Genomic DNA, 27,133 nt, shown 5'->3' on the forward strand with positions numbered 1-27,133 from the left:
TTTTCGAGAAGTCACAGGAAAAACAGTGCTTCTCTAGGAAGTTAGTACCTAAAATAATGTCAGAACTTGAATTAGTTGATATAGGAAGGACTAGAAGTTCCTGCTGGACATTTAGTCCAAATTCGGGCAGAAGGATTTTAGCATGAATCTTCTCATGAGCTATAGAATTAGATTTAGCAAGAGTAATCAGTTTCACTGGTCTTCTTAGTTGAATAAGATTCCTTCCACACTCTGTGTCTAATTTGATGCATAAATCTCTCACTAATTATGGAGACATTACAGCCTGTGTCCAACAGCAATCTGCAATATACTCATCGACGATTCCCTTTACCCTCAACAAGGATTGTCTTGATTTTAAAGAATTTCCTTGGGGATTATCCATTTTGCATGTAACTTGCCCAAAATTTCAATCCCATCTGTTGGTCCTATAGGATTTCCTATCACAGGAACAATTTTGAGCGATGTGGCCAATCCTACTGCATTTAAAGCACTTCGGGGGCTCCGTATTGATTGAACGTTGTCCCTTCCAACCTGGTGTTGAGGTTCAATGTAATTTTGTTTTTTAACAATCTCTAATCTTCTCATCACTTCCTCCAGATGTTCAACTATTGGCTGATTTTGTCTCTCAACCTCTTTCTTGACAATTTCGACAATATTATCCATGGGAGGATTATTGTTTTCGGAGGACCTTACAGTGAGGGTCGCCAGCTGTTGTACAACTGCATCTAGGTGATCCATGAAGTTGCAGTTTTCTTACTTCTTGATGGACAAGAGATGTTACTTCCTCCATAATTTTTCCTTCTCAGCAGATTGACAGAATTTCACTTGTCTTTCTTCAATAATTTTATTCCTTCCCTTCTCTCTCTTTTGATCATTCCCTAGATTAGTCACTTCAGGTGAACTCCTATTATCTACCAGGACATTCACACTTCCTATATTAGATGTGGGACAAATGTCACCAAACATCTGTTCTTTCTCTCTGATTGCCTTGAAGCATTCTTCCAGTGTAGTGATTTTTTCTTATAGGTATTGAGACCGGAACTCCTTGAGTTCCGGTCTCAAGCCTTGACGTAACTGCTGAAACACCGCCCAATCTAAGTTGGGCTTGTCCCTATTAGACACACTAAGTCCATTTGAAACTGACAACAGTCTATTTAGGAAGTTGGAACTGCTTTCCCTATCCTTTTTGCATAACTTTCTGAATTCTCCAGAGATCGGGAGAATTCAGAAAGATTGTCAGCATGGCCTTTCATCACTACAGATTTCTGGATTATTATACTGCATGTCCTTGGATTCCTCGGAATGCTTTTCGGGCATCACTTACTCGGACTTAGTTTTTGGTCAAGTACAATTTCAGAAGTATCAACCTTGTGTCTTAGGGCACGATGACTCGAGCTACGAACATCAGCGATTCATCTGGGATAACACATCTCGGATGAAAGTGGAACAAGAGAGTGCTCCCAGGTCAGGTAATAATCTTTTATATCTTCCGCCATTCTCATTCATCGAATATGCTCACATACCAAATCAATTATCGTACCGTCACTTACAAGCGCCAAATAGTACTCTGGTGGCTGCGATATTAATTTTGCGTGAAGTGCAGTGCTCTCAATACGTCTGGTGGACAATCTACACACCACGAGCATGACTTGCAATATTCGTTACAGGTGAATTGCTGTAGGCAGCTTTACTGTTAATAGGATTAAGTTCGAAACAACGTATCTAGATCCATTGGCATTTTGCTTAAGGTACAAAATTTGTCAAATAATACACATTCTTAACTTTTAAGGTGTAAGTGAAATTTATAGATTTAGAGTATAACACATTATTTAATTTAACAGTATCTTTCCTGATTAACACTTTGTCTTTGGGGAAATGGCGAACTTGTTAAATCTAGAATGATAAGCAATTTAACACCACTCAGGGTTAAATGCTCGATGTTCCAAATCTATTTGACGCTTTTTACTTAAGCTCATTGTGTCGAGATTGACAATATTAATTACAAAAAACTAATGATGAAAAACTCACAATAATAAAGATTATGATAGCAGTTATGTAATGTATTGCTCCAACTACAGCCAACCACTACACTGCCAAAGCCAGTCAAGGCATGGCCAACTTTGTGTATGATTTGTTCTCGTTCGTAGACATCAAGTCATTATCATGGAGATGTAACTTTGAAGTTCCCCGCAGCTCTAACAAAACCTCGAAGCGATTGTAATAATTTGTTATTATACACGACGGTGGGAATATCTCCAAATGCAATTTATTGTCGAGTTGAAAGAAACATGATTGTGATATTAATCGCATGAACGTAAAAGACACGCAGAGTCTTAGTAAAAACTTAATTCAACGCTAGGAAAAAATCGTCTAATTTCATATTCCCCCGTATAATTAAATAATTCAATCAGGCAGACGGGCCAAAATAAATACCATTGCGGGCCACACGTTGTGCAGGCCTGGTATAGACTAACAATATGGGAAAAATTATCATGGAAAGAAGAATGGTTATCAGTTTAATGTGGCAAAGTGTAAGGTTATGCATTGTGGGATTAAAAGATTATCAGCTATGTACTGCATTGATGGAACTGAACTGCAAGAAATTATGGAGTTAGGGATTTGGAGTGATAGCGAACTCTGGGTTTAAAGTTTAGAAGTTATGTTGCAAAAGTCACTAAAATAACTCATAGAATAACTCATAGCTGGTTATTGAAGAACACATTGGCAAGCAGAGATAAGGAGGTCATCATACTTCTTTATAAGGCCTGTTCAATCAAGGCCCCATCATGACTATTGTACACAGATCTGATCAGCTGAGTTATTTGGAGATGTAGAAGAGGTGGAAAGGATCCAGAAGCAGGTGATCAAGATAGAGGTAGGTCTATGGGATGCTCCTTATGAGGAGAGATTGAATTGTGGGTTGCAGAAATTTGCAGATAGAAGAGGAAGGGGGGGGATATGATAGAGACATATATGTTACTTAATGGTTATTATGTGATTGACATAGATGAAATTTTTCAGTACATAACTAGTATGGAGAGAACTAGTGGTCATCTCAGGAAATTAAAAAAAGAGTTTTATTAGCATGGGAGTGAAGGATAGATTTTTCATGTGGAGAGTGGTGAATGGGTTGCCAGAGTCACTTGTGAGTGCTGTGATGGTGAATGAATTCAAAGCAAAGTATGACAGGTATTGTGCAAATGAAGGTTAACATTTGATTTCCAGAATGTTAACAGACCTCCCGTAACGAGTCTATGGACTCCATGGAGGTGTCAACATTAATAATAATAATTTCTTTAATGAAAAAAAAAAACTACTTTTAAAAAGAAGTAACAGTGAAAAAAAAAAGAAAAAAAAAAGGTTACTGGACATCTTAACACAAAGTTTGTTATCCTCAGTTTGATTTGTGATTTTGAAACCATTTTGTGACTTTTAAAGCATTAAACTTTTAAAGCATTCAAGGCTTATCTAGCCAATATTGAGATATTTTATTTTACAAACAATTAGGCTGAACAATATTTTGATCTTCATTTAAATTGGCCATCAGCTAAACACAACTCTGATAATAAGTAATAAAGTTTTCTTTGTTCATTATAATAATTTGTTACCATTTCATAAAAGAAAAACAAAATACTGCTGACATTTCAAATTCTGGTATTATAATTATAACTGGCTGCTCAGTAATGATACATAGATCAGTTTTACATTTCAGATTCATTTGTTATCTTGTTACTTCTTTGTCCCTTTTATTATTCTAATTTTATCTAATAAAAGATGCAAACAAATTTTCTAATTCTTTTATATTTACTTTCAGTGAAACTTTTGACATGCACATGTCTCTTGCTATCCTAAGGATTCCAGAAGGTGTTAACTTCAGCTACTATCTTGAAACAAATGAAGGACTTCCTCTTGACATAATTAGTTTCAAAGGAAAATTTGGGAATTCTCTAAACACATCCTTTGTCTCTCATAATGATGGTAATAAGTTTATGGATAGTTCTAGTGATCATTTTAAGTAATTAATCATTAAAAGACCATTAATAACTGGTAATTAGTTTACAGAATTAACAATGCATATAAAGTATATTAATTAAATGTAACTTTAATGAATAACTTCTATATTTCGGCAACGTCACGTTGCCATCTTCAGGAACATAAAGATATGGTATGTGCATGCAGGCACTAACAAAAGCAGATGAGGAAGAAAGCAAGAAACTAATATTGTTCCTAAAGTCCTAATGGTGCCCTCTGGCAGGCTAATTTGGTTGTCTTGGCAGTTGGGCTGAAGTTCTCATAATGTAAGTAAACTAATTACCAGTTATGTATACTTACATCATGAGAACTTCAGCCCAGCTGCCAAGACAACCAAATTAGCCCACCAGAGGGCATCATTAGGACTTTAGGAACAATATTAGTTTCTTGCTTTCTTCCTCGTTTGCTTTTGTTGGTGCCTGTGTGCACATACCATATCTTTATGTTCCTGAAGATGGCAACATGACATTACTGAAATATAGAAGTTATTCATTAAAGTTACCTTTAATTAATATACTTTATATGCGTTGTTAATTCCGTAAACTAATTACCAGTTATGTATGACCAACGTATAAGCCTTGCTACTAGAAAAAGACCATTAAATTATAATAATCATAATGTTAACACCAACTAAATTCTGAAACAGTTAACCTCTAGAACACATAATGCATTTTAGTTACTTTATGTAGGGACATGTTTTAGTGAAAACAAAAATTAATTATTGAAATAGATAATGGAATAAGTAAATCCAAAAACTTAGTTGAATACATTGATGTAAAATAATGAAAAAATCAGCCAACTCACCAAAATATGGATTGATGAGTGATCTGAGGAAATTTGGTGCTGCTGAAGATGACTAGATTATCCTCATTCTACTGAAGAATGACATGAAGCTCTGTGCTTAAGGCAGTGGGTGGGTGTGCTGAGGCTTGGGGGTTATGCACTGTAAGATTTATCAAATGAGCAGGAAAAAGAGCATGCTGTTATCAACAAAACTATGAATACCATCATTGGTCAGTGAGAGAGAACGTCATTTTTGTATTGGATAAAGAGGGTGGGTGACAGAACAATGTCATGGGATACTCCTTCATTGGTTGAGAAGTTCAAAGAGAAGAAGCCATCATTCATGATGCATAGTGGTCATCTAGGCAGAAAACTGACTAATTAATTATGGAGAGCAGAAGATAGACCAAATGATGGAAATTTATTGGGCAAGTCTCAGTGTCAGAACTTATCAAATGTTCTGGAAGTGCCAACAGCAACAGCACAGATTTCTCCCAACTGTTGCATGACATGTATCCAAGTGGTGTGATGTAGGCCAGGAGATCTTCCATAGATCTAGAATGGCAGAGTCCATACTGTAGCTGTTGATTAAATGATAGCCCTCAAGATAGTGAAGCAGCTGACTGTTGATGATCTTTGCCATTATTTTGGAGAGGATTGAGGTGAGAACAGTGATTCAGTACTCCATGCCCAGCACTTTTATATCCATGCAAGTATATTTATATTTTATATTTATAACCTTGTAAAAAAACCCTCAGTAATTTGTATGTTTCAGTCATATCACCCCTTTTCTGCCTATCAACCGGTTTCTGTAACTCACAAATCTTCAATCTGTTTTCATAAGATTCATTCCATAAACCTGCTACAATCGTGGTCACTTGCCTCTGGATCCTCTCCACCTCCACTCTCCTTGTAAAGAAATCCTGGCACCCCAATCTGCACACTCTATATATATAAACACACACACACACACACACTCTTTTTAATTATTTTTCTTTTTTTCTTTTCTAGATCATGTGTTAGCCCTAGAAACTGTCCATGAGGAAGCTGAAATTGGAGTTCTGCACTCAGAGAAGCTTCCAGATAACAGGATGGAAATGAATAATTTCCATCCTATTAAAAATGTAAGTGAAAAAATAAAAGAAGTCAAGATAACAGAAATTCCCAAGGATGTTCTGTCATCACTTGACAAGTTTCTTCAAAAGCAGAAAAGAGGAAATTTAGATGTGTGGTGGTTATATGATGATGGAGGTGAGTAAATTGCTCTAATGACTCTTTAAATTTATTAGTGTTTAAACACTAGTGGATATTTGCTGGAAGTTTTTCCACTTGGTTATACTATAAATTAAAGATACCAAGAAATATGTACTTCATTTAATCCTTTATCCTAGTGTAAGCAAACGAACTTTGCACCTGAAGTAATTTCAGGAATGGGGCAACTCGTATATAGAAACTAATAACTTCACATCACTTGCTTTAATATCCCATAATGCAAAGCACATATCCTTACCAACATGTATAACGCTGTGCATTATGGAAAGGGTCAATACCCAGACTAGTTTCGACCTTTATTGAGGTCTCATCAGCAGGAGCAAACAAAGTTTGCCCCCATGATGTACGATCGAAGTGTAAGCAAACTTTGTTTGCTTATACTTGGATAAAGGATTAAACCAAGTACATAATTTCTTGGTGGTATCTTTAATTCATTAGTGGATATTTTAAGTTATATGAAGAAATTCTTTTTTTTTTTTTTTTTTTTTTAAATCTTTTAAATTCTTTCTAAAAAAAAAGTTTTAGTTTTTAGTTAGTCTCAATGTACTGTGCTGGTAAGGGAAGTAATTCTGCAAAAGAGAAAGGTTAAGTACATTAATCTTCATTATTTATGTGATTTAGGATTTATTTTCTATTAAGTGTAGCTGTTAATGTGTTTGCATCTGTATTTTCATATACAGTTATTCCTCGACTTACATCATGGTTCCATTCCATCCAGCAGGACATAAGTTGGTCGGATGTAAGTCAATACATTAGATCATTGGAGTTATTGGGGTTAGGGACAGTATACTTATTACTTAACGCTAATAAGTATGCTGTCATTTTAATTTTAAACCTTATAAAACTGTACTGTATTGTGCATTACTGTCACTATAAAACAGGAAAATAATCACCGAAATCTTTCTCCACAGTCACATCTTCATTGTGTGAAGGACCAGGCTGTGGCTCTTCTGGTGCAACCTTTGTTTTTTTGATGAAAATATCCAATGTGCTTTGCTTATTCATCTTCTTCTTTTCATCATAAATTTGTTTATAGCAAGCAAACACATCATGTACTTTCCTTTCTACTAATAAGTAGTGTTCAACATTGGGGTCCATGTCTTCAGCCATTTTGAGAACATTGCTAACTGCAGAGAACATTTCTGCAGACCATTCAATGTGAATTGTTTACTACCTCTTCTTGTTTCTCTTTTTTCCCCTCTTCTTTTTCTCATTCTTCCTCTTCTGCAATGCATTGTTCCTCCAGTTGGACCAATTCTTCATTGGTCCAACTGGAGGAACCCTCTATGAGTTAAACTGTGTCATCATCATTCATTTCAAGATTCAAATTGTTTGCTTTTTCTTCACTCAATTTACAAAGGTCTTTATTTTTTTTCAAAACTTCCAAAATCATGCACAAACCTTTTTGATGTCTTTTTCCATATGTCACTCATACATTGAGGGGTCACTTCATCCCAAGCCACAACAATATTTTTAATAGCATGATAAATATTGAATGCTTAGAATTGCATGATAGTCTAATCATTTCCTTCAGTGGCAGATGTGGCTTGTGAAAGAGCTATAGATAATAAGCTTAAACACTGCAAGAACTCCCTGATCTATCAGTTGGATCAATGAAGTAGTGTTTGGAGGGAGAAATCTTGATCTTGGGGTGAAGATCACCAATATCAGGTGGATGAACTGGAGCATTATCTAGAATTAATAAAATTTTAAATTCTACATTTTCTTTGACACAATAGCTTTCCATTTCACTCCCATAACCAAACAATTTTTGAGTCACCCACGACTTCTTATTGTTCCAATAATGAACTGGAAGAGTATGTTTTTGAAGCCTTGTGGATTCTCTGTGTGCCATGTCACAAATGGTTTCAGTTTATATCCAGCCACACAGACTCCCTAACAGAATCGTAATAGTCTTTAAAAGCTTTGAAACCAGGCATAAATTTTAGCTTTTTTGTGGATGAATGTCTGCTTGAACATTTTTTTTTCCAAAACAAGGAAGTCTCATCCATATTAAATATTTGCTGGGGCAAATAATTTTCCTCCATATTAATTTTATCTAATTTCTCCACAAACTCCTTGCCAGCCTTTTCATCGGCACTTGCAGATTCATTATACATTTTCACATTTTGCATTGCAAAATGCTGCTTTAATCTCATGAAGCAACAGGAAGGAGCATTGAATTTGTAGTTGTAATCGGGCTCTGCTTTCTCCTTCAACATGTTGAAGAGCCTTAGCAGTTATGGTCATAGTGCTAATGGTTATGTGCTTTTGGTTCAGGTCCTCTATCCATGATGCAAATAGCTTTTCCATATCACCAGTCAGACCTTGTCATTGCTTCTTCATAATCATCGATTTAATGGAAGCAGATCCTTTCACAGCCTCTATGATTTTATCCTTATTTTTCAAAATGGTTGTCACTGTAGAATGAAACCATCCAAAGTCATGTGCAATCACATTGAAGAGCTTATCAACTTCATGTTGCTTTATAACTTGCAACTAGGTTTTTTGATTGGGCATGTATGGGCCATGTTGCACAAAATATTGCAAATTATTTAATGATAAATACACAAATAACCTATTTCGCAAACACAAAATCAACAGAGAAACTGTTGAAGACACGTGCCAATTGCTGACTGCCAAAGGAGGTTGCCACTGCACATGATGCATTGTCGCTAAATAGAAATCGTTTTCTTTATGCTTGCTCGCATCTTGTTTGAAAGTATAGTCAAAATGTTATTTATTCCCTTCGAGTATCTTTGAGCAGACGTAACTCAAGTGGACATAAGTCGAGGGATGACTGTATTCTAATTGCATTTTGATTATTTATTGAAAGACCATGAATGATGCACTTGATTCTGAGATGGCAGTTCATGAAGACTGACAGCGAAGTCATTTCTCTTCTGCACTTTAGCCAACGTGACAGTAGTGGTTTTTGTCACATGCATTTATTGATTTTGACAGTGAATGAATCAACATAAGTTCCAGACATTGTAAATGATATTAAATGGGAAACAACTTATGAGACTTTTATTATTATTATTATTATTACATGACACCTCCAGGGAGTCCAACAACTCATTGAGGGAGGGCACCTGCTCTACAACTCCGTCTCCACCACTCATCCAGAACTGACCGCAACTACACCAATGGCATCTACTGCCGACCACCACCACTAGTATTTCCATGGCCAATCACAAACATCTATGCCCAATGCAGGATTCGAACCTGCAGCCTTTTAGCTGGAGAGCAGATACGCTAACCACTCAGCCAGCCAGGCTGGCCAACAATTTTCTTTAGAAATAAAATTACATAAACTATTTTCTGTTGAATATCATTGTGTATATAAATCATTTAATTTTATGCAAGGCCCTTCTTCAGAATTAAAATTACTTAAGACACACTTAGAAGATTTAAATTATACATTTTTGGTCGTTTTATAATAGAAATACAATTTTATTAATACAGACCAGTATTTTACAATAAAAACATTTATTCAAACCTACCAGTTTCGCCAGCAAACTGTCTGGCTTTTTCAAGGCATTACGGAGATATGAAAGTTAGTAAATGCAAATTAAAAGGAACATAAAAAACGTTGTAAACCAAACTAGTATCTATGGTTACACGTTTCACGTGACAGAGATGACTTATTGTTCTTATTCATTATCACGCATGCGTGTTTATTGTAGACTTGTAATGTGATTACTGGCTAGCTGTAGTTCAGATTGATTGAGAGAGAGGATCAAGTTTTTCCACGAACTGTTTAGAATTACACCCTGATTTCTGTTGAGGTTTCCCCCAGTTATTAGTACTATTGTGGCTTCCTTAAATACACGATGCCTGTAGTCGTCATCGAGATATGGCATGGAGCTGTTTTGCCAATCTATTGTGTGGTTAGACGTGCAGAAATGATGTGCTAAGCCGGAAGAGATATGTGGATGATATATTCATCATATGGCAAGACAGCTTAGACAACCTAAAATCGTTTGTGGATAAAATCAACTCAATACATAGCAAGATAAAATTCACTCTGGAAGTAGAAAACAACAACCAACTGCATTTTTTAGATATCTTGATAGAAAAACAACCTAACAGTGTCAAATTATCCATTTACAGAAAGCCCACAGATACTGGAAGATATCTTCACTATACTTCAAACCATCACAAGTCACACAAACTGAGTATTATCGACATGTTGAAACATAGAGCAAAAAAGTTTATATCAGAAGAGGAGGATACACAGAATGAACTCTCACTAATAGCTAACACATTATCACAAAATGGATATCCTCAAAACATCATCAAAAAATATCTATACAATGACAACCCCAGACAAGAAGAATCCCACCGTCAGCACATTTCTACTGTTGTGATACCTTTCATCAAGTCAATTTCTTATCAAATAGCAAGAATACTAAGAGCGCACAACATCAGAGTGGTCTTCAAACCAACCACCAACATTAGACAAGTTTTAGGATCTCCAAAAGATAAAGTTCCATTCTACAAATATCCAGGAGTATATTACATTCCCTGCTCCTGTGGTCTTGCCTACATCGGACAAACTTCACGAAGTTTAGAAATTAGACAAAAAGAACATGTTGGTGATGTAAACCACAACAGAAGCATCTCTTCCGGCTTAGCACATCATTTCTGCACGTCTAACCACACGATAGATTGGCAAAACAGCTCCATGCCATATCTCGATGACGACTACAGGCATCGTGTATTTAAGGAAGCCACAATAGTACTAATAACTGGCGGAAACCTCAACAGAAATCAGGTGTAATTCTAAACAGTTCGTGAAAAAACTTGATCCTCTCTCTCAATCAATCTGAACTACAGCTAGCCAGTAATCACATTACAAGTCTACAACAAACACGCATGCGCGATAATGAATAAGAATAATAAGTCATCTCTGTCACGCGAAACGTGTAACCATAGATACTAGTTTGGTTTACAACGTTTTTTATGTTCCTTTTAATTTGCATTTACTAACTTTCATATCTCCGTAATGCCTTGAAAAAGCCAGACAGTTTGCTGGCGAAACTGGTAGGTTTGAATAAATGTTTTTATTGTAAAATACTGGTTTGTATTAATAAAATTGTATTTCTACACTTAGAAGATGTTAAATATACTGCAAAAAAATAACAATTAAACTTTGTATGTTTAATTACAAATGTGTTGTTTGATCTAACTTACAAATTGCTTTCTGTATTTCACTGCAATATGTGGTGAAATAATTTCTAAATAGCTTCCTTGAATAAATTTTGGCTAGCCCATATGTGCATGAAAAACATTTTGTGTGCAAGTTTCCAGTCTCAGAATCAATGCTTGCACTTTAGTGTTTCAACAATACCGGCACACAACTCCGTCATCCTTGTCATATCTAAATATTTCACTAAGCAACTTACATGTCGTTCTTTGATGTTGGGATTGCCGTTTCAACACATTTGTCCAGACACTGATATTTAAACAAATTTGCTGTGTTCTTTTTTGCTTTCAATTTCGATGACATTTTGAAGGTTTAATGCACTTAAACTGCTAATATAATATTTCTTGTATTAATGTTGTCATTTTTTGCATCCAGCTATAAACTCTAAAATTGCAAGCACTAAATTAATTTGCTTAAATACAAAGATCCATCACCTACTGTCTAGAATATAGAGAGAAGACACTCTAAACAAATATGTCTCTGCAACTTGTTGTTGTCAGTTTGTCCACATGTAGCAGGCTAAAGATAGCTAATTAGAGTGCATTATGTTGAAATGGGTTACACTAATATTGGAGTGGAGACGATTGGATAAATTACCAAACAAAAATAAGTGATAAGTATGATTTATCATATAATTCATTTTATAGTACATTCAAAAATTATTGACTGTAAATTGGAAATTCTGAAAGCAAAAATTTTGCATGCACAGTAACCAGGCATGTGCACTTTCTTCTTTTTGACTCATGTGCACGCTCACATGCACAGTTCAGAGGGAAGAAGTGGATAGACGAGAGCCATTTGTTAATGGTCATCTACATTTGAATAAGTAAGAGTGGCAACATGTACTGAATATATTGCTAGGGAGGCATGGAAATAATGCTAAGACTATAATATTTTTTTTTTCTCCAGTTGTGTGGAATGCTAAACCTTAGTTATATATGCTCACTTTGGCATGTGCTTTTATGAGCTAGCAGAGCAGATAGTGCATGTGCCAATGTTCAATGAGTTCAAAAAACTTTAATAGCTTTGTGTGGTGTAGAATGGAGGGACCTTCTCCAGTGATTCTAGTGAATCCATGGAGGCTGGGAAATAATACTAATAACACTTCTTTTTAATATTGGATTGACATAATTATAAATAATAGGACTGCATCACCATTATTCTAGAATTATGCCTAAAGAAAACCTGTAATTAGGCTGATATTTCACTGGTGTTATATCCAGCATCTTCAGAGCACAAAATACATTTGTTGCAATACACAAATAGCAATGATTTGGTTAACAGTGTGATAAGTTTAAAAAATCATAACGGATAACAAGGAACTAAAATCCTAAGAGAGAGAAAGAAAAAAAAAAAGAAAAAGAAAGTATTAATTAGATCTTAAAATAACTGTCTCCCAGATTTTTGGTAAATTGATACAACTATACTAGTTGAGGTTGAGCCCTTTGGTTGAAAAGACCTGGGTTCAATTCCCGTCTGTGATGTGAGGTATGGGGTTTTTTCACCTGGAAACTCGGGTTTTTTTGTCCCCCAGAACAGGCAAACTGGCCCCGTGATCACACATGGAATACTTAATGTTGAAAGTTTAATACTTAAGAAAGGAATTCTAGAATAATGGTGATGCAGTCCTATTATTTATAATTATGTCAATCCAATATTAAAAAGAAGTGTTATTAGTATTATTTCCCAGCCTCCATGGATTCACTAGAATCACTGGAGGAATACTTGAAAGGAATACTTAAGACAGTCCCTCTAGCCATAGGTCTGATTCATCAGCTATGACAAATAGCAGTCCTGAGCCCAATATAAATAGAGGAAATTGAGAAAGTGCTGTAAAAGGGGCTCACGGCCATTGTATCATCATACGAATTAAAAAAGTTGAGGTTAGGAGAATGTTTTAAAGCTGCTGCTGATTCTAAACACAATCTCTCCGACTTATAATGACTTCTGCATAGCACTTTTGTTTTCATCCATTTGTGGTATCCAAGGCATGATTTGATAGTCTCAAACATACCACAATCATAGTACCGAATGTATATTTTATGTTCTCCAAGGTGGATGTCAACAATTTTTCTTGTTTGTCCATAGTAAGCCAAATCACAAGTACAGTGCACTTTATACACTCCTGGATGTGAAAAAGGAGAGAGTGTGTCCTTAGGTGAATGTATGCAAGTTGCCAAGTTGGTATATGATTTAAATGTGGTGAAGCTGATATTTATTAAGCACTCTAGATATCTTTTTAGATGTGCTCTGAATGTATGGGGGTGGTAACAGTTTGACTGTAGTGTTATGTATTAGGCAATGAAGGAATTTCTGGGGAGCATTTAATATTTTGTCTATTCTTTGATGATTATAGCCATTGACTCAAAAAGTGTGATGCAAGTAAATGAGTTCAGTATTTAGAGCACTGTCATTGAAACAGATAGCTGTGAATTAGTGTTTTTAAGACACCACATTATTGAGCTGGGTAATGGTGTGATTATTTTTGCAAATATCTCCCTGTATGTGTAGGTTTTCTACTGAAAGTGTTAGTAGTGCAAATGTCGTGAGGAGGATGAGTGCTCATCAGATAGAAAAGGAGATGGTATAAAAGAGCAGAGAAAAAATGTTAAGAAAGTTTTGAAAAGAGAACAAGCAATCTGAGAAATGTAATAATCGATGGTAAGAAAGACAAAAGTGATGTGAATGCAGTGGAAGATAAAAAACAAAGCACAGTTAAAGATCAGGTATTGAGTGGCATTTACTTTGAACAAGCATTAATAAATTTATTGAAAATTTATTTATCACTAGGTTAGACTATAATAGATTTAGTTTAATCCTTTATCCCAGTGAGAGCAAACAAAGTTTGCGCCTGAAAATATCTTCAGGACTAAATATAGTGTTGTACTATCTTATCCAGTAAGTAGTGCAACACCAAGGCAACTCGTGGCAAAGGTGGAGCAAGCTACCAGGCACTTCTAACCCAGTATCTCCCATAATGCAAAACACATTTCCTATGTGGATATGTATACTGTTATGCATTAAAGGGATTGGCCAACTACCCAGACTAGTTTCGACCTTTATTGAGGTCTCTTCAGTGGGAGCCAGGCCCAGAGCTGGAGATACCAGGCAGAAGCAGTAGCAAGTCATCTGTGCCTATGGGAGTTGCCAAAAGGTTTATCACCTTTTTTTAAAAATTACTCTGGATTTAGAGAAAGATGTTGAAAATTTATTTATCACTAGGTTAGACTATAATAGATTTAGTTTAATCCTTTATCCCAGTGAGAGCAAACAATTATAGTCTAACCTAGTGATAAATAAATTTTCAACATCTTTCTCTAAATCCAGAGTAATTTTTAAAAAAAGGTGATAAACCTTTTGGCAACTCCCATAGGCACAGATGACTTGCTACTGCTTCTGCCTGGTATCTCCAGCTCTGGGCCTGGCTCCCACTGAAGAGACCTCAATAAAGGTCGAAACTAGTCTGGGTAGATGGCCAATCCCTTTAATGCATAACAGTATACATATCCACATAGGAAATGTGTTTTGCATTATGGGAGATACTGGGTTAGAAGTGCCTGGTAGCTTGCTCCACCTTTGCCACGAGTTGCCTTGGTGTTGCACTACTTACTGGATAAGATAGTACAACACTATATTTAGTCCTGAAGATATTTTCAGGCGCAAACTTTGTTTGCTCTCACTGGGATAAAGGATTAAACTAAATCTATTATAGTCTAACCTAGTGATAAATAAATTTTCAACATCTTTCTCTAAATCCAGAGTAATTTTTAAAAAAAGGTGATAAACCTTTTGGCAACTCCCATAGGCACAGATGACTTGCTACTGCTTCTGCCTGGTATCTCCAGCTCTGGGCCTGGCTCCCACTGAAGAGACCTCAATAAAGGTCGAAACTAGTCTGGGTAGATGGCCAATCCCTTTAATGCATAACAGTATACATATCCACATAGGAAATGTGTTTTGCATTATGGGAGATACTGGGTTAGAAGTGCCTGGTAGCTTGCTCCACCTTTGCCACGAGTTGCCTTGGTGTTGCACTACTTACTGGATAAGATAGTACAACACTATATTTAGTCCTGAAGATATTTTCAGGCGCAAACTTTGTTTGCTCTCACTGGGATAAAGGATTAAACTAAATCTATTATATTAATAAATTTAGTTTTATACTTTATCCAAGCGTAAGCAAACAAAGTTTGCCCCTGAAGTATCTTCAGGACTGAAGCAACTCATGGTAAAGGTGGACTAAGCTCTCATCACTTGTCTTAGTATCTCCCATAATGCAAAGCACATCTCTGGTTCCGACCTTTGTTGAGGTCTTGTCAGTGGGAGCCAAACCCAGAGGTGGTGATACTAAGGTGGAAGTAATGGAGAAGTCATATTTACCTACACGAGTTGCCAAAAGGTGTCTCACCTTATTATTAAATTACTCTGGATTAGAGAAAGATGCTGGAAGTTTTTTTCCCACTTGGTGACTGACGAGACCTCAATACAGGTCAAAACCAGTCTGGATAGTGGCCCTTCCCTTAATGCATAGCATTATACACGTCCAAAAGGAGATGTACTCTGCATTATGGGAGATACTAAGACAAGTGATGAGAACTTAGCCCACCTTTACCACAAGTTGCCTCAGTCCTGAAGATACTATAGGCACACATTTTGTTTGCTTACACTTGGATAAAAGATTAAACTGAATTTATTATAGTCTAACCAAGTGGGAAAAAACTTCCAATGTGAACAAGCATGTATGGCTGGCAACAAAATAAAAAGACTGAATGAGAGCAAAAGTGTGATGCAAGATTTGAAAGTTCGGAAATTCGAAAGAATGAATGACAGTGAAAATGTGACACAATTCAAAAGTTGAGTTGGTTAAGATGAAGCAAGAGATTAAATGGATGCAGATTGAAGTTAAGAGAATTCGAGATACAAATGGAAGAGTGAAATTGATGAAAACAAATAATGTTGGTATAAAAGATCCATGAGTGCCAGTGTATGGTGATTCAATTATTAAAGGTGTCCTGGATGAGGATGCACAAAGTATGTTTTACTGGAAGTAGAATGAGTAGAGTGATTGAGGCATTAGAAATGAGAAGCGAGCAAAATAGTTGGTAGTTGTAATAGGTACAAATGATTTGACTGCGAACAAAGAACACATCAGATTGAATATCAGGAGGTTGTTGAGACGAATAAAAGAGAATAGTGTGATAGGAAAGGTAGTAAGCATGTTGCCCAGCTATGAGAGTGGTGAGATGAGGTGGAGAGCAAGAATTATGAATGATATGTTAGAGGAAATGTGTGAGGAGAAAGGAGTGCAGTTTGTTAATGTGTGGAATGAGTTTAATGGATGAAGTGAACTGTATAGGAGTGGCAGACTGCATTTGAGTGGTCTTGGAAAGACTGCTGCTGGAAGGTAGAGAAGTGAGTACAGAGAATGAACCTGATCAAATGTGAAGTGATGTGGAAGAACAGGAGAGTGAGTGAAGAGGTGGTTGTGTATGAAGAAATGAGCGGCATGAGTATAGAGAATGAGAGAACAAGTGTGCAAGACAGAGAGGGAAACGGAGAGGCTCGGAGTGGACAGATGAATAAGGAGAAAAAGAAATGGCTCACGTTAAGCATGGAGAAGTCACATCTGTATACAAACATAGGCTATATATCCAGGAATAAGCTGCTGTGTTTGTATACAAATGCTAGAAGTGTAAGAAACAAGACAAATGAAATGGTTGCATTAATTGAGTCTATTCACCCAAAATTTGTTGGAATAAATGAGACATGGTTAGATGAGAACGACATCCTGACAGGAATAGAGATGGAAGACTATGACGTGTGTCTTGTGAAGATAGAAAGGGTAAAAAGGGAGGGGGAGTACTATTGATGATAGAGAAAGAGTTATGCCAATACAAAGTAGAGATGCAAGAGGGAAATAGCACCAGTGGTATTGAGGCAGTATGTGAGATAGAGGTGAATAGAATGAAATACTTAGTTGGATGTTGTTATAGACCTGGTAATGACTATGAAATGTATAATCAAATTAGCCAAGCAAATAAGAAAAGAGTGATCATTATGTGCGATTTTAACTATCGCCATAATAGACTGGGATGATGAGATAACAACTTGAAGTAAAGAAAATGAGTGCCTTCAATTTTTGAGGTGAAGACCCAGACCTGAAGACAGGTCTAGGTCTTCACTGTCTGTCTCAAGATACTGTCTGAGGTAGATGTCTATCTACCTCAGACAGTATGCAGCAGATGGAACAAGTGGATTGACGGTCTTGGATTTAATCATTTCATCAGAAGATGTAATAAGAAGATGCCAGCCTGGTTGGCCAAGTGGATAGCGTATCTGTTCTCCAACCAAAAGGCTGGGGGTTCGAATCCTGATGTGGGCATGGATGTTTGTGACTGTCTGTGAAAATACCAGTGTGGTCGGCGGTAGATGGCGTTGGTGTAGTTGCGATCAGTTAGTGATTGAATGGCGTAGACGGAGTTTTAGAGCAGGTGCCCTCCCTCGATGAGTCCTTGGACTCCCTGGAGGTGTCTAATAATAATAATTATTATTATTATTATAAATGAAGTGTCAAATCACATTTTATTTGGTGACAGTGACCATGAAGTGATTACCTGGGTGGTTACCAGCAGTGTGAGGACCTCTGTGAGAAAAGGATATATGTAGAACTACAAGACCGGTGATTATGAGGAGCTCAGGAGACAGCTTGCAGGTGTGGAATGGAATGAGGAGTTAGCTGGAAAAGAGATCAGTGCAGCTTGGGGGATAATCAAGAACTATCTAGAAGAAACAATGTCTAAATGTATTCCAAGGGTCAGAAGGTTAAATAAGGTAGGTGTGAAATGGATGAATGAAGAAAATAAGCATGAAATATAGAGAAAAACAGCATTATAGAGGCAGCATAATAGAAGTGGAAATAACCAATTCCATGAGGATTAGAAAGACCAGGCAAGGTGGGTGACTTGGTTGGTGAGAGTAGCTAAAGTGAGGTATGAATAGCAGTTAGCTAATGAAGCCAAAAAGAATCCTAAGGGTTCTTTCGATATGTAGCCAGCAAAAGAAAGAATGATTATGGAAGGATTACATTGATTGGAGAAAATGATATAAGGACAGCTGTTGGGGAAGATGTGGTGGAGATATTTAATGAGCAGTTCATAAAGGTCTTTCATTCTTGTGAATGTGACGTCGTGGAGAAATTGAGAGCAGTTGATAATGGGGAGGAGAGACTGACTGTAAGTGAGCAAAAGGTGTATGAGAATTGAACAAACTTGATTTTAATAAGGCTGTGGGACTTGATAATATATCACCACATATTCTAAAGAAATGCAGCAGGGAGTTGACATCTGCCTTGACATATGTTTTTGATATGAGTCTTGCACTTGGTCGAGTTCCAAAGGAGGGCAAGAACTAAAGGAGGTAACAGAACTCAAGCATCAAATTATAGGCCTATCTTTACATCAGGTGTTGTGGTTAGGTTGTTGGAGAAGCTGGTGAGAACTAGGATCCAGAATTGGGTTGACAACACTGGTATTATCTTTGACAGACAGCTCAAGGGAGGTCATGTTTTAGTAATCTACTTACTTATTACAATAAGGTGAAGGCTTTCTTGGACAAAAGAGAGACATGCAGTAGTGTACTTAGATTTTGCAAAGGCTTTTAATAGATTACTGAATGATAAGTTCATAGTCAAACTGGAGCAGATGGAGTTGGATATTAGATTAGTGCATTGGATCAGAGACTGGCTATATGATAGGTATCAGCAAGTTGTGTATGGCAGAGCAATATCCCCTTTCCCGAAAGAGGAAAGTCTCTAGTGGTGTGCCTGAAGGGTCTGTTTTAGGGCCATTGCTGTTAAACCTGTATGCTAATGATATTGCCGAAGATTTGAATGGGGATATTCAGTTGTTTGCAGATGATACAAAGTTAGAAAGAACTCTGAAGAGTAGGGAAGATAATAAATTTAGTTTAATCCTTTATCCAAGTGTGAGCAAACAAAGTTTGCACCTGAAAATATCTTCAGGACTGGGGTAAGGTATTACAACACCGGGCAGCAAAAGATATTTTCAGGACTGGGGTAAGGTAGTACAACGTAAGGTAAGATAGTACAAGGTTCGGTGTTGTACTACCTTACCGCACTCCTGAAGATATTTTCAGGCGCAAACTTTGTTTGCTCACACTTGGATAAAGGATTAAACTAAATTTATTATAGTCTAACCAAGTGAAAAATAAACTTTCAACATCTTTCTCTAAATCCAGAGTAATTTAATAAAAAAGGGTGGCACACCATTTGGCAACTCCTATAGGTAGAGATGACCTCGCCATTGCTTCTGCCTGGTATCTCCACTTCTGGGCCTGGCCCCCACTGAAGAGACCTCAATAAAGGTCGAAACTAGTTTGGGTTGTGGCCCTTCCCTTAATGCATAATATTATACATATCCGCAAGGAGATGTGTTTTGCATTATGGGAGATACTGAGATAGGAGTGATGTTAGCTTGGTCCACCTTTGCTACGAGTTGCCTGGTGTTGTACTACCTTACCCCAGTCCTGAAGATATTTTCAGGCACAAACATTGTTTGCTCACACTTGGATAAAGAATTAAACTAAATTTATTATAGTCTAACCAAGTGAAAAATAAACTTTTAGTAGGGAAGATGTTGTGGTCTTACAAGAAGACTTGAATAAATTGAGTGAATGGGCACAGAAATGGGGATGTGAGTCAATGTTGCAAAATGTAAGGTTTTAAAATTTGGGAAACGAAGATGGGATGCAGAATTTATGCTTGGTGGAGATACATTGTTGGAGGTGGAGGAAATAAGACATCTTGGGATGATCGCAATAAGGATCTGAAATTTAGGGGACACATTGCCAAAATTGTGGGGACAACACAAAGACTTCTGGGAATGATGTGGGGGAGGACAGTGACTTGTAGAAGTAAGGAGATTCTTATTCCATTGTATATGGCTTTGATTAGGCCACACATGGACTACTGTGCACAGATTTGGTCACCTGGTTTTCAAAAGGATAAAAAGATGTTGTAAAGAGTCCAGAGGTGAATGGTAGTTTCTGATCTCTGGAATATCAAATATGAAGAAAGGTTGAGAAGAAGCATACAGTCTAGTGGATAGGAGGAAGAGTGATGATATGATAGAGATCTACAAGTTAGTAAAGGGTTGTAATAGGACCAATGTTGGAGAGGTTTTACAGAAAATGGTGGGAGATCAGGGGAGAACCAGAGGTCATCCCTGGACTTCCTGTTCCATTGTAAAATGGATTTTATGGTGTTGGCTATTTAAATGCACTAAAAATGTATCTAATGTACATTTTTAATGATTTTAAATAAAATTTAAATTTATTTAAATTTTATTTAAATAAATTTAAATAAAATTTAAAATGTACTAATTTACATACTAATGTTAAATTAGTATGTAAATAAAATTAAAATTTACTAATTTACATACTAATGTAAAGACACATTAGATAATTATTTTCTTATTATTTTGTGTTTTGAATTAATACTCTAAAATAAATTGGCATGAACTGCCAACACATAAGTCTTTCTACTCATTTTAACAATTCACTGTAGAAAAAAAGATAATGAGCATCAACACGTCATCAACATAGCATAGCCAAACCTTTGTTTGTGAGTTGACTGTATTCACTGCTTGGTTTTCTGTGTATTCTATGTAGAAATTGGCTAAAGGAGTAGAAAGGGGCAGAGCCCATAGCTGTTCCATCTAATTGTTTATATATCTTTCCTTTCCATGCAAAATAACCAGCATGTACTGGTTTTTTCAACCTGATGTAAGTTTGAATAATTCAAATATATCTGGAGGGAAATGTGACTGGAACAAATCCAGGGTTTCAGTTAATGGCATATTTGTAAATAGCAAAGTAATATCGAAACTAGTCATTATGTTTGTACTTCTGTACTTTTTAAAATATGGTCTTTTAATATACTTTTTAGATGAACAGAATTTTTAATAAAGGAGGAAGAATTACTTGGTGGGAGAGGGGAAGGGGGCTAGTAATTTAGCCAAATATTTAGCAAGTTTGTATGTTTGATTGTTTATGCTATCCACAATTAAGCATAGGGATGTATCTTTTTTGTGAATTTTTGGTGCTTCATATATTCTGGGTGATTTATATGAAAAGGCTTGAGTGTGTTAACAGTTTCTTTTGGCCAGGAAATAATTTTATTTGGTAATTTACAAACTTTTATTATTTCGTAAGTTGGTAGGATCGTAATGTAAAATACATACTAATACAAAGTCAGTCTACATACCAAATCATAGATTAATACTTTTTTTTTTCTGTCCCTTTATCCAACAATAGATGGTGCCAATTAGGATTTCAGTTCCTTGTGTCATAAGTTACAATTTTTTAACCTGATCCCACTGTTAACCAACATTCTGTTATTCATGTACTGTGACAAATGGGTTTTGTGCTCTGAAGATGCTTGATATAATACCAGGGAAATATCAACAAATTAGTTAGAGGAACATTGATTAGTTTCTTATTATTCTGTGTTTTGAATTAATGCTATCAAATAAATTGGCATGAACTGCCAACACACAATTCACTCTAGAAAAAAAGACAGTGAGCATCTTTTCTATTAGTAATCCCAATGTAGTATTAGTATTATTATCCTAAAACCTCATGGAGTCGCAGACTCATCAAGGAGGTCCCTTTTGTCATACACACACAGCTCATCATACCATGTATTAAACACATTGAAATTCTCTGCATACACCATGCTCTCAGGCAATCATTCACAACTCTCCATGCAAAAAACCTGTTTTTCACTCCCTTGCTCACACCATCCTTATACAGCTTCCAGAGATGACCTCTTGTTGTCCCCCAATTTTATCAAAAACTTCTCCAACATTAATCCTATAACAACCCCTTACCAACTTGAACATCTCTATCATATCACCTTCTTCTTCCTCCTATCTACTAGACTCTGCAAATTGCATCATCTTAACCTTTCTTCATAATCAACATTCCAGAGATCAGAAACTATTTTCGTCAGTTGCCTCTGGACCCTCTCCAACATTCTTTCATCCTTTTGAAAACCAAATGATCAAATCTGTGCACAGTAATCCATATGTCGCTTAATCAGAGCCATATAAAGTGGAACCGGAATCTTCTTACTTCTGCAAGTCAGTGTTCTCTGCATCATTGTCAGAATTCATTGTGTTGTCCTCACAATTTTGGCAATATGGTCTCTAAATTTTAGATCCCTACCCACCATTATCCCCAAGATCTCTTATTTCCTCCACCTCCAACAACATATCCTCACCAAGAGTTAATTCTACATCCCATTTTTGTTTTCCAAATTTTAAAACCTTAGATTTTGCAATATTGAACTGGCATCCCCACTCCCATGCTGATTCAGTCAGTCTATTCAAGTCTTCTTATAAGGTCACACCATCTGTTCTACTCCTCATAGTTCGTTCCAACATCATCTGCAAACAGCTGTACATCTCCATTCAAATCTTCCCCACTATCACAGATTAAACAGCAATGGCCCGAAAACAGACTTCTGAAATACACCACTAGTGACTTTCTTCTTCTGGGATATTGCTTCCCCCATAGACAACTTGTTGATACCTATCAGATAGCCAATCTCCTATCCAATGTACTAGTCTAATATCCAGTCTCATCCACTCTAGTTTGACTATCAACTTGTCATTTAGTATTCTATCAAAAGCCTTTGCAAAGTCTAAGTATACTACTGTGTATCCATCTCCCACGTCCAATGCTGCTTTCACCTTACTGTCATAAGTCTTCTTCCCTTCATGTATTAGGCCTAGTGGCCTGTTACGGGGCTCTCCTTAGCCCGTCTGAGCTGTACCCGTTCCGAGGATAAGGTAGCTAGCCCTATACCTCCCGGTGTGCCCTATGTTGCCTGCTTGTAGGAGGAAAATCCCCAGATAAACTGGGGAGAAAAAAAAATCCTGCAGTCCACGCAAGACTTGCTAACTTGGCTATGTCTAAGAAAGTTCCTTCAGCTTCTCATGTTGGCAATGGGAATCAAACCCAGGATACTCCTTTCCCAGACATATGGTTGCGAAGTGCATAGCCACTCTGCTAACCACACGGACACTGTCATAAGTAAATTACTAAAATTTTGATTTCCCTTTAATAAAACCATGCTGTTCATCAAAGATAATATCATTCTTTTCAATATAGTTCTGGATCCTGCTTCTCATCAGCCTCTCCAACATTTTAACCACAACACGTCACAACAGTTTGGCCTATAATTTGAATTCAGTCACCTCCTGTATGAAGTAGTATAATTTTGCCTTTCTCTCCTTTGGAACTTTATCCAATGTACAATTCATATTAAACTAATATGTCAGGGCAGATATCGACTCCTTGGCACATTCCTTCAGAATATGTGGTGATATATATTCAATTCCCACTTCCTTAAAGTTTGCTTCATTCTCCATATACCTCTTCCCTCAATCACAATCTCTCCTCCTCATCATCCACTGCTCTCAAACTCTCCATGATGTGACATTCACAAGGATGAAAGACCTTTATGAACTTCTCTTTAAATATCTCAACTATGTTCTCTGCAGCAATTGTCTTTATGCCATTTTCTCCAATCAGTGCCAACTTACCATAATCACTCTTTTTTTTGGTGGCTAAATATCTAAAGAACATCCAAGGATTTTTTTTTTTGTTTTGTTTCATTAGCTAACTGCTGCTCATACTTCACTTTTGCTACCCTTACCAACCAAGTCACACTCCTCAACTGTTATGCGTATTCCTCGTGGAATTGATTATTACTACTCCTCTTATGGTTTCTCCATAAAGTCTTTTTCTCTGTATTGCATGTCTCTTCATTTATCCATTTAACACTTACCATATTTAACCTTCTGACTTTTGGAATACATTTAAACATTACTTCTACCAGATAGTTTTTCAGTATCACCCAAGAAGCATTGATCTCCTTTCCACCCAACTCCTCATTCCATGCTACAGCTGCAAGCTGTTTACTGAGCTTCTCATAATAATGAGCCTTGTACTTCAATATATACCATTTCCTCACAGACGTCCTGACATATTGCTGCCTTGGTTGGCCAAGTGGTTAGCATATCCACTCTCCAGCCAAAAGGCTGCAGGTTTGAATCCCACTGTGGGCATGGATGTTTATGATTGTCTGTGAAAATATTAGTAGTTGTGGTGGTGGTCAGTAGATCGCATTAATGTAGATGATGAGGTTCACTGTAGTTGGTGAATTGAGTGGTGGAGACAGGGAGTTGGTGAGCAGGTGCCCTCCCTCAATGAGTCTTTGAACTCCCTGGAGGTGTCACATAATAATATTAATAATAATAATCACTCAGGTAATCACTTCATGATCACTCTCACCTACTGTAGGGATTTGACATCTATTTGACGCCTCATTTATTATAACATTCTCTGATGAGATAATGAAATTCAACATTCATATTCACCATTCCAGAGATCGGAAACTATTTTGGTCAATCACCTCTGTGCCCTCTCCAACATCTTTTCATTCTTTTGAAAACCAGGTGACCAAATCTGTAGACAGTAGTCCATATGTGGCCTATTCAGAGCCTTATTGAATGGAACCAGAATCTCCTTCTACAATCAGTGTCCTCTGCTTCTACACAATTTAATCACACATCTTCTTAGTGATACTTTCTTTCTCAGTTTACAGAAAACCTACCTGAACTGGAAGATAAATTCACACATGTGCCTTTCTTGTTGAGCCATTAACCTCCAGTCCAACCAGGCTATTGCCAGGTGCATCATGACCTGGCAAACATACTACCCTCCATGTCAAGTCAACCCCATCTTCCATTTGTATGGTCTGATTCCACAATAATTCCTGGTGAGACACTGCACTATCCTTAATGGAACTATGAAATGGCTGTCACCATTAATTTTGTATCTGGAGTAGGGTCTCCAATTTATACCCACCCATTTTTCCCTTCATGCATTGTAGACAGTGGCTTTACACTATTATTAATAAACTAAGAAGCCAGCACCTCTTCCATTTGAGGAGATATCGATAACATGGTTTCTGTAGACTGGCTGCTAGATAGTACAACTGAATAATCCTGCTGCAGCTTACTCTTCTCTGTGTATACAAAGTGAGTCTAATATAGAGTGAGTCAGTGTGCAGGGGGAGCTGTTGGGGCTATACTTGAATTGGAGTCTGGGGTCTAATGCAATTGATATGCAAATATGTAATATCGATTCATATTATGTACTACTATTTGAATGTTTCATAACAAAATCACTTAATAATCACAAAATCAATTAATAAGATTTGCCTAGTTTTCCTTCAAGGTAATGAAAAATTTTTAGTTTGTTTAACAAATAAAAAATTATTATTGGTCAGTGGATCCAATTGATGTTAATAAGGCAGTAGGACTTGAAAACATATCATGTGTTTTGAAGGGATGCTCCAGGGAGTTAACAGCATCCTTAGCATACCAGTTTAACATGGGTCCTGCTCCAACTGATATTAATAAGGCAGTAGGACTTGAAAACATATTATGTGTGTCTTGAAGGGTGATGTTAGCTCTAAGGAGTTAACATCACCCTTAGTATACCTTTTTAACATCAGTCTTACAACATGGCAAGTTCCAAAGGGAGTGGAAAGAGAGTAAGTTCCACTTCACAAAGGGGAGATAAGACTACAAATTATAGGCCTGTGTGTCTGGGGTTGTGGTTAAGGTATTGTGGAGTTTGGTGGGGGTTGATATTGGTGGGGATTGGGAATTGGATTGATAATAGCAGTACTGTGATGGTTAATATATGGGTGTAAAGGGAGTGTATGTTTTCTGCATATATAATTAGTCTGCATATGTACTGTCCCAAAGGAGACAATGTGCAGGCATTGAAGAGCACAGGAATAGATGAAGGAACAATAGAGATGGTGCAGAGGATGTACCAGGGATCCAGAACTGCTATAAAAATTGTGACAAACTCTCAGAGCAATTCAGTACTAACAATGGGCTCAAACAGGGATGCTGTATGATGCCAAGTTTAAGATGTAATTAGATGCAGCCTTGTAGGTTTGGAAAAGGCAATGTCATGGAATTGGTGTACTCATAGGAGAACAGCTTACGTTATCTTATTTTCACTAATGATCAGGTAATCCTGATCATTAGTGAAACTAGTACAATCTGTTAAAAACCAAGTACTTAATAGTTAAAGGTGGCAGTACAACAAATCTTGAGTTAGAGGTGGGAACTATAAAATCACTAGATACCTTCATGTATCGGGCTCCGTCATGGATCCCAATACACAAAGTCTAGCTGATGTGAAGTGGACATAACATTTTGAATAGTACAGGTACAAGCATCTATTAGAACCATGATGGTATTTTATGGAGTCATAAGATCTGAAGGAAAATTAAGATGCTCTATTAGGTAGAGGGTATAATGACCTCTGGATGTCAGTGTTGGAGTCTCACTAACATCCAAAGAAAATAAGTAGAAGCTATGGAGATGGATTACTTCAGATGAAGTACAAGAGCCATCCATATGGATCATCTGAAGAATGCATATGTTTGAACAGAAATAGAAGTTGAACAGCTTGTCACAGAGAGGATAAAACCACTTGCTTTGAAATGGTATGGACACATCTAGAGAATGAGAGAAGAACAGTGCCCATTGAGAATTATGAATTAGTCGCCCCCAGAAGGAGGAAAAGAAGAAGACCAAGAGCAACATGGAGAAGAACAATGTGAGTGCTGTGGAGAAAAGAAACTTAGAGGATAAGGACTGGAAAAATTGTAGAGAATGGAATCTAAGAATATGCAGCATCTGATGAGTGGAAAAAACTGCAAAA

The 27,133-nt window shown here is 36.8% G+C and overlaps 1 protein-coding gene across 1 annotated transcript in view; it reads left to right on the top strand.

Moving 5' to 3' along the window:
• The window catches only part of LOC150099699 (solute carrier family 12 member 2-like), a 497,862-nt gene that overhangs the window by 388,140 nt on the left and 82,589 nt on the right, over positions 1-27,133 (top strand). Inside the window, exons 17-18 of the mRNA XM_090403480.1 lie at positions 3,815-3,978; positions 5,827-6,066. Coding sequence (XP_090259606.1) covers positions 3,815-3,978; positions 5,827-6,066 — 404 coding nt within the window. The remainder of the gene's footprint in view (positions 1-3,814; positions 3,979-5,826; positions 6,067-27,133) is intronic.

Source organism: Typopeltis vanoorti, chromosome 14 (assembly GCF_054136105.1).
Source record: "Typopeltis vanoorti isolate ZY-2024b chromosome 14, IOZ_Tvanoo_1.0, whole genome shotgun sequence".
In the NCBI taxonomy this organism is placed as follows: Eukaryota; Metazoa; Arthropoda; class Arachnida; order Uropygi; family Thelyphonidae; genus Typopeltis; species Typopeltis vanoorti.